Source organism: Pseudophryne corroboree, chromosome 8 (assembly GCF_028390025.1).
Source record: "Pseudophryne corroboree isolate aPseCor3 chromosome 8, aPseCor3.hap2, whole genome shotgun sequence".
NCBI classification, from domain to species: Eukaryota; Metazoa; Chordata; class Amphibia; order Anura; family Myobatrachidae; genus Pseudophryne; species Pseudophryne corroboree.
Window position 1 is genome coordinate 44,758,902 of NC_086451.1, and position 9,548 is coordinate 44,768,449.

At 49.7% G+C, this 9,548-nt stretch overlaps 1 protein-coding gene across 1 annotated transcript in view; it reads right to left on the bottom strand.

Moving 5' to 3' along the window:
- LOC134948374 (5'-nucleotidase domain-containing protein 2-like) overlaps positions 1-229 on the bottom strand; it is an 81,012-nt gene extending 80,783 nt beyond the window's left edge. The window contains exon 1 of the mRNA XM_063936307.1: positions 1-229. This exon is cut by the window's left edge and continues 179 nt beyond it. Within this exon, the coding sequence (XP_063792377.1) occupies positions 1-89 (89 nt within the window). The 5' untranslated portion in view covers positions 90-229.
- Positions 230-9,548: the final 9,319 nt, after the last annotated feature.

Here is a 9,548-nt window from a genome sequence, read left to right on the forward strand (position 1 = left end):
GCAGAGCCGCCATCCTTGGCTGTGCTGTACGTGGCCGAGGCCGCTCTCCAGGGTGAGCCGAGCAGCGCCCTCCGCACTACAGCCGCCATCACCGCACAGCTCCGGAGCCCATGCACCGCCAGTGTTATACTGCCGCACCGCAGCCACGCCGCCGCTAGCCCACAGTCACAACAAGCCCCGAACCCCGCCCCGGCCTGCCCGCAGCCACTCAGCTCCTAGCGCGGGCGGGGCCCGGAGACAGCATCCAATGCACACTGAGGGGACGACGCGGGAGGGAGGACTGTTACCCAGCTGTGTATGCCTGTGTGGCACTCAGATTCCCCAAGCCTTTCCCCCCTCTATGTATATACTGCTATAAGTATACACCCTCCCCTAGCCTTTTCCCCCACCCTCCTCTATGTATATACTGCATACACCCTCCCCGAGCCTTTCCCCCCATCCTCTATGTATATACTGCTATACACACTCCCCTAGCCTTTCACCCCATCCTCCTCTATGTATATACTGCTATACACACTCCCCGAGCCTTTCCCCCCACCCTCCTCTATGTATATACTGCTATACACCCTCCCCGAGCCTTTCCCCCCATCCTCTATGTATATACTGCTATACACACTCCCCTAGCCTTTCACCCCATCCTCCTCTATGTATATACTGCTATACACACTCCCCGAGCCTTTCCCCCCACCTCTATGTATATACTGCTATACACACTCCCCTAGCCTTTCCCCCCACCCTCCTCTATGTATATACTGCTATACACACTCCCCGAGCGTTCCCCCCATCCTCCTCTATATATATACTGCTATACACACTCCCCGAGCCTTCCCCCCATCCTCCTCTATGTATATACTGCTGCTATACCCACTCCCCGAGCCTTTCCCCCATCCTCTTCTATGTATATACTGCGATACACACTCCCCGAGCCTTTCCCTCCATCCTCGTCTATGTATATACTGCTATACACCCTCCCCGAACCTTTCCCCCCGTCCTCCTCTATGTATATACTGCTATACACACTCCCCGAGCCTTCCCCCCCATCCTCCTCTATGTATATACTGTTATACACACTCCCCGAGCCTTCCCCCCATCCTCCTCTATATATATACTGTTATACACCCCCCCCCGAGCCTTTCCCCCATCCTCCTCTATGTATATACTTCTATACACACTCCCCGAGCCTTTCCCCCCATCCTCCTCTATGTATATACTGCTATACACCCTCCCCGAGCCTTTGCCCCATACTCCTCTATGTATATACTGCTACACCCACTCCCCGAGCCTTTCCCCCCCATCCTCTATGTATATACTGTTATACCCACTCCCCGAGCCTTTCCCCCCCATCCTCCTCTATGTATATACTGCTATACACCCTCCCCGAGCCTTTGCCCCATACTCCTCTATGTATATACTGCTATACACCCTCCCCGAGCCTTTTCCCCCCCATCCTCCTCTATGTATATACTGTTATACACACTCCCCGAGCCTTTCCCCATCCTCATCTATGTATATACTGTTATACACCCCCCCTGAGCCTTTCCCCCCATCCTCCTCTATGTATATACTGCTATACACACTCCCCGAGCCTTTCCCCCATCCTCCTCTATGTATATACTGCTATACACCCTCCCTGAGCCTTTGCCCCATAATCCTCTATGTATATACTGCTATACACACTCCCCGAGCCTTTCCCCCATCCTCCTCTATGTATATACTGTTATAAACACACCTGAGCCTTTTCCCCATCCTCCTCTATGTATATACTGCTATACACATTCCCAGAGCCTTTCCCTCATCCTCTATCTATGTATATACTGCTATATACACTCCCCGAGCCTTTCCTCCATCCTCCTCTATGAATATTCTGCTATACACACTCCCCGCGACTACCCCCCCATCCTCCTCTATGTATATACTATTATACACACTCCCCGAGCCTTTCCCCCCATCCTCCTCTATGTATATACTGCTATACACACTCTCCGAGACTCCCCCCATCCTCCTCTATGTATATATTGCTATACACACTCCCCGAGCCTTTCCCCCATCCTCTATGTATATACTGCAATACACACTCCCCGAGCCTTTCCACCCATCCTCCTCTATGTATATACTGCTATACACAGTCCCCGAGCCTTTCCCCCCATCCTCCTCTATGTATATACTGTTATACACACCCCTGAGCCTTTCCCCCATCCTCTATGTAAATACTGCTATACACATTGCCCGAGCCTTTCCCCCCATCCTCTATGTATATACTGCTATACACACTCCCCGAGCCTTTCCCCCCATCCTCCTCTATGTATATACTGCTATACACACTCCCCGAGCCTTTCCCCCCATCCTACTCTATGTATATACTATTATACACACCCCTGAGCCTTTCCCCCCTCTATGTATATACTGCTATACACATTCCCGAGCCTTTCCACCCATCTTCCTCTATGTATATACTGCTATACACACTCCCAGAGACTCCCCCCCATCCTCCTCTATGTATATACTGCTATACACACTCCCCGAGCGTCCCCCCCATCCTCCTCTATGTATATACTGTTATACACCCCCCCTGAGCCTTTTCCCCATCCTCCTCTATGTATATACTCCTCTATACAGTCCCAGATACTTTCCCCTATACTCCTCTATGTATATACTGTTATACACACTCCCCGATCCTTTCCCCCCATCCTCTATGTATATACTGCTATACACACTCCCCAAGCGTTCCCCCCATCCTCCTCTATGTATATACTGTTATAAACACACCTGAGCCTTTTCCCCATCCTCCTCTATGTATATACTGCTATACACATTCCCAGAGCCTTTCCCCCATCCTCTATCTATGTTTCTCTATCGTCCTAGTGGATGCTGGGGTTCCTGAAAGGACCATGGGGAATAGCGGCTCCGCAGGAGACAGGGCACAAAAAGTAAAGCTTTTTCCGATCAGGTGGTGTGCACTGGCTCCTCCCCCTATGACCCTCCTCCAGACTCCTGTTAGATTTTTGTGCCCGGCCGAGAAGGGTGCAATCTAGGTGGCTCTCCTAAAGAGCTGCTTAGAGAAAGTTTAGCACTTCACACGGCAGTCACTGAGGGTGCAGGGCGCTGGGAGGGGGGCGCCCTGGGAGGCAAATGAGTACCTATAAAGGCTAAAAATACCTCACATATAGCCCTAGAGGCTATATGGAGATATTTAACCCCTGCCTAATTTTTCTAAATAGCGGGAGACGAGCCCGCCGGAAAAGGGGCGGGGCCTATCTCCTCAGCACACGGCGCCATTTCCTCTCACAGCTCCGCTGGTCAGGACGGCTCCCAAGTCTCTCCCCTGCACTGCACTACAGAAACAGGGTAAAACAGAGAGGGGGGGGCACATTTATGGCGATATTTTGATATAACAAAGCAGCTATAAGGGAGCACTTATTATAAGGCTATCCCTGATATATATATAGCGCTTTTGGTGTGTGCTGGCAAACTCTCCCTCTGTCTCCCCAAAGGGCTAGTGGGTCCTGTCTTCGTTAGGAGCATTCCCTGTGTGTCTGCTGTGTGTCGGTACGTGTGTGTCGACATGTATGAGGACGATATTGGTGTGGAGGCGGAGCAATTGCCAAATATGAGGATGTCACCCCCTAGGGAGTCGACACCAGAATGGATGCCTTTATTTATGGAACTACGGGATAGTGTCAACACGCTAAAGCAGTCGTTTGACGACATGAGACGGCCGGACAATCAATTAGTGCCTGTCCAGGCGACTCAAACACCGTCAGGGGCTGTGAAACGCCCTTTGCCTCAGTCGGTCGACACAGACCCAGACACAGGCGATGACTCCAGTGGTGACGGTGACGAATCAACCGTATTTTCCAGTAGGGCCACACGTTATATGATTTTGGCAATGAAGGAGGCGTTACATTTAGCTGATACTACAGGTACCACTAAACAGGGTATTATGTGGGGTATGAAAAAACTACCTATAGTTTTTCCTGAATCAGAAGAACTAAATGACGTGTGTAATGAAGCGTGGGTTGCCCCTGATAAAAAGCTGATAATTTCAAAGAAATTATTGGCATTATACCCTTTCCCGCCAGAGGTTAGGGAGCGCTGGGAAACACCTCCTAGGGTGGACAAGGCGCTAACACGCTTATCTAAACAAGTGGCGTTACCCTCTCCTGAGACGGCCGCACTTAAAGATCCATCAGATAGGAGGATGGAAAATATCCAAAAAAGTATATACACACATGCAGGTGTTATACTACGACCAGCTGTAGCGACTGCCTGGATGGGCAGTGCGGGGGTAGTTTGGTCAGAATCCCTGATTGAAAATATTGATACCCTGGACAGGGACAATATTTTACTGTCGTTAGAACAAATAAAGGATGCATTTCTTTATATGCGTGATGCACAGAGGGATATATGCACACTGGCATCACGGGTAAGTGCTATGTCCATTTCGGCCAGAAGAGCTTTATGGACGCGACAGTGGACAGGCGATGCGGATTCAAAACGGCATATGGAAGTTTTGCCGTATAAAGGGGAGGAGTTATTTGGAGTCGGTCTATCAGATTTGGTGGCCACGGCTACAGCCGGGAAATCCACCTTTCTACCTCAAGTCACTCCCCAACAGAAAAAGGCACCGACTTTTCAACCGCAGCCCTTTCGTTCCTTTAAAAATAAGAGAGCAAAGGGCTATTCATATCTGCCACGAGGCAAAGGTCGAGGGAAGAGACAGCAACACGCAGCTCCTTCCCAGGATCAGAAGCCCTCCCCGGCTTCTACAAAAGCCTCAGCATGACGCTGGGGCTTCTCAAGCGGACTCGGGGACCGTGGGGGGTCGTCTCAAAAATTACAGCGCGCAGTGGGCTCACTCGCAAGTAGATCCCTGGATCCTGCAGATAATATCTCAGGGATACAGGTTGGAATTAGAGACAGATCCACCTCGCCGTTTCCTGAAGTCTGCTTTACCAACGTCCCCCTCCGAAAGGGAGACGGTGTTGGAAGCCATTCACAAGCTGTACTCTCAGCAGGTGATAGTCAAGGTACCTCTTCTGCAACAAGGGAAGGGGTATTATTCCACTCTTTTTGTGGTACCGAAGCCGGATGGCTCGGTAAGGCCTATTCTAAATCTGAAGTCCTTGAACCTGTACATAAAGAAGTTCAAGTTCAAAATGGAGTCACTCAGAGCAGTGATAGCGAACCTGGAAGAGGGGGACTTTATGGTATCCTTGGACATCAAGGATGCGTATCTCCACGTTCCAATTTACCCCTCACACCAGGGGTACCTCAGGTTCGTTGTACAAAACTGTCACTATCAGTTTCAGACGCTGCCGTTCGGATTGTCCACGGCACCTCGGATCTTTACAAAGGTAATGGCCGAGATGATGATTCTTCTTCGAAGAAAAGGCGTATTAATTATCCCATACTTGGACGATCTCCTAATAAGGGCGAGGTCCAGAGAACAGCTAGAGATGGGATTAGCACTGTCTCAGGAAGTGCTAAAACAGCACGGGTGGATTCTGAATATTCCAAAATCCCAGTTAATGCCGACAACTCGTCTGCTGTTCCTAGGGATGATTCTGGACACGGTTCAGAAAAAGGTTTTTCTCCCGGAGGAAAAAGCCAAGGAGTTATCCGAGCTTGTCAGGAACCTCCTAAAACCAGGAAAGGTGTCTGTACATCAATGCACAAGAGTCCTGGGAAAAATGGTGGCTTCTTACGAAGCAATTCCATTCGGCAGATTCCACGCAAGAATTTTCCAAAGGGATCTGTTGAACAAATGGTCAGGGTCGCATCTTCAGATGCACCTGCGGATAACCCTGTCTCCAAGGACAAGGGTGTCTCTTCTGTGGTGGTTGCAGAGTGCTCATCTATTGGAGGGCCGCAGATTCGGCATACAGGATTGGATCCTGGTGACCATGGACGCCAGCCTGAGAGGCTGGGGAGCAGTCACACAAGGAAGAAACTTCCAGGGAGTATGGACGAGCCTGGAAACGTCTCTTCACATAAACATTCTGGAACTAAGAGCAATATACAATGCTCTAAGCCAGGCAGAACCTCTGCTTCAGGGAAAACCGGTGTTGATCCAGTCGGACAACATCACGGCAGTCGCCCATGTGAACAGACAGGGCGGCACAAGAAGCAGGAGTGCAATGGCAGAAGCTGCAAGGATTCTTCGCTGGGCAGAGAATCATGTGATAGCACTGTCAGCAGTGTTCATCCCGGGAGTGGACAACTGGGAAGCAGACTTCCTCAGCAGACACGATCTTCACCCGGGAGAGTGGGGACTTCATCCAGAAGTCTTCCACATGCTGGTAACCCGTTGGGAAAGACCAATGGTGGACATGATGGCGTCTCGCCTCAACAAAAAACTGGACAGGTATTGCGCCAGGTCAAGAGATCCGCAGGCAATAGCTGTGGACGCGCTGGTAACGCCTTGGGTGTACCAGTCGGTGTATGTGTTTCCTCCTCTGCCTCTCATACCAAAAGTATTGAAAATTATACGGCAAAGAGGCGTAAGAACGATACTAGTGGTTCCGGATTGGCCAAGAAGGACTTGGTACCCGGAACTTCAAGAGATGATCACGGAAGATCCGTGGCCTCTACCTCTAAGGAGGGACTTGCTTCAGCAGGGTCCCTGTCTGTTTCAAGACTTACCGCGGCTGCGTTTGACGGCATGGCGGTTGAACGCCGGATCCTAAAGGAAAAAGGCATGCCGGAAGAAGTCATTCCTACTTTGATTAAAGCAAGGAAGGAAGTAACCGTGCAACATTATCACCGAATTTGGCGAAAATATGTTGCGTGGTGCGAAGATCGGAGTGCTCCGACGGAGGAATTTCAACTGGGTCGATTCCTACATTTCCTGCAATCAGGATTGTCAATGGGTCTCAAATTGGGATCTATTAAGGTTCAAATTTCGGCCCTGTCGATTTTCTTTCAAAAAGAATTGGCTTCAGTCCCTGAAGTCCAGACCTTTGTTAAGGGAGTGCTGCATATACAGCCTCCTGTGGTGCCTCCAGTGGCACCGTGGGATCTCAATGTGGTTTTGGATTTCCTAAAATCTCATTGGTTTGAACCACTAAAAAAGGTGGATTTGAAATATCTCACATGGAAAGTGACCATGCTTATAGCCCTGGCTTCTGCCAGGAGAGTGTCAGAATTGGCAGCTTTATCTTACAAAAGCCCATATCTGATTTTCCATTCGGACAGGGCAGAACTGCGGACTCGTCCGCATTTTCTCCCTAAGGTGGTGTCAGCATTTCATCTGAACCAGCCTATTGTAGTGCCTGCGGCTACAAGTGACTTGGAGGACTCCAAGTTACTGGACGTTGTCAGAGCATTAAAAATATATATTGCAAGGACAGCTGGAGTCAGAAAATCTGACTCGTTGTTTATATTGTATGCACCCAACAAGATGGGTGCTCCGGCGTCTAAGCAGACGATTGCTCGTTGGATCTGTAGCACAATCCAACTTGCACATTCTGTGGCAGGCCTGCCACAGCCTAAATCTGTAAAGGCCCACTCCACAAGGAAGGTGGGCTCATCTTGGGCGGCTGCCCGAGGGGTCTCGGCATTACAACTTTGCCGAGCAGCTACGTGGTCAGGGGAGAACACGTTTGTAAAATTTTACAAATTTGATACTCTGGCTAAGGAGGACCTGGAGTTCTCTCATTCGGTGCTGCAGAGTCATCCGCACTCTCCCGCCCGTTTGGGAGCTTTGGTATAATCCCCATGGTCCTTTCAGGAACCCCAGCATCCACTAGGACGATAGAGAAAATAAGATTTTACTTACCGATAAATCTATTTCTCGGAGTCCGTAGTGGATGCTGGGCGCCCATCCCAAGTGCGGATTATCTGCATAAATTGTACATAGTTATTGTTAACTAATTCGGGTTATTGTTGAAGGAAGCCATCTTTCAGAGGCTCCGCTGTTATCATACTGTTAACTGGGTTTAGATCACAAGTTGTACGGTGTGATTGGTGTGGCTGGTATGAGTCTTACCCGGGATTCAAAATCCTCCCTTATTGTGTACGCTCGTCCGGGCACAGTACCTAACTGGAGTCTGGAGGAGGGTCATAGGGGGAGGAGCCAGTGCACACCACCTGATCGGAAAAAGCTTTACTTTTTGTGCCCTGTCTCCTGCGGAGCCGCTATTCCCCATGGTCCTTTCAGGAACCCCAGCATCCACTACGGACTCCGAGAAATAGATTTATCGGTAAGTAAAATCTTATTATATACTGCTATATACACTCCCCGAGCCTTTCCTCCATCCTCCTCTATGTATATACTGCTATACACACTCCCCGAGCCTTTCCCCCATCCTCTATGTATATTCTGCTATACACACTCCCCGAGCCTTTCCCCCATCCTCTATGTATATACTGCTATACACACTCCCCGAGCCTTTCCCCCATCCTCCTCTATGTATATACTGCTATACACACTCCCCGAGCCTTTCCCTCCATCCTCCTCTATGTATATACTGCTATACACACTGCCCGAGCCTTCCCTCCCATCCTCCTCTATGTATATACTGTTATATACCCCCCCGAGCCTTTCCCCCATCCTCCTCTATGTATATACTGCAATACACACTCCCCGAGCCTTTCCCCCCATCCTCCTCTATGTATATACTGCAATACACACTCCCCGAGCCTTTCCCCCACATCCTCTATGTATATACTGTTATACCCACTCCCCGAGCCTTTCCCCCCCATCCTCCTCTATGTATATACTGCTATACACCCTCCCCGAGCCTTTGCCCCATACTCCTCTATGTATATACTGCTATACACCCTCCCCGAGCCTTTTCCCCCCCATCCTCCTCTATGTATATACTGTTATACACACTCCCCGAGCCTTTCCCCATCCTCATCTATGTATATACTGTTATACACCCCCCCCCTGACCTTTCCCCCCATCCTCCTCTATGTATATACTGCTATACACACTCCCCGAGCCTTTCCCCCATCCTCCTCTATGTATATACTGCTATACACCCTCCCTGAGCCTTTGCCCCATAATCCTCTATGTATATACTGCTATACACACTCCCCGAGCCTTTCCCCCATCCTCCTCTATGTATATACTGTTATAAACACACCTGAGCCTTTTCCCCATCCTCCTCTATGTATATACTGCTATACACATTCCCAGAGCCTTTCCCCCATCCTCTATCTATGTATATACTGCTATATACACTCCCCGAGCCTTTCCTCCATCCTCCTCTATGAATATTCTGCTATACACACTCCCCGCGACTACCCCCCCATCCTCCTCTATGTATATACTATTATACACACTCCCCGAGCCTTTCCCCCCATCCTCCTCTATGTATATACTGCTATACACACTCTCCGAGACTCCCCCCATCCTCCTCTATGTATATATTGCTATACACACTCCCCGAGCCTTTCCCCCATCCTCTATGTATATACTGCAATACACACTCCCCGAGCCTTTCCACCCATCCTCCTCTATGTATATACTGCTATACACAGTCCCCGAGCCTTTCCCCCCCATCCTCCTCTATGTATATACTGCTATACACCCTCCCTGAGCC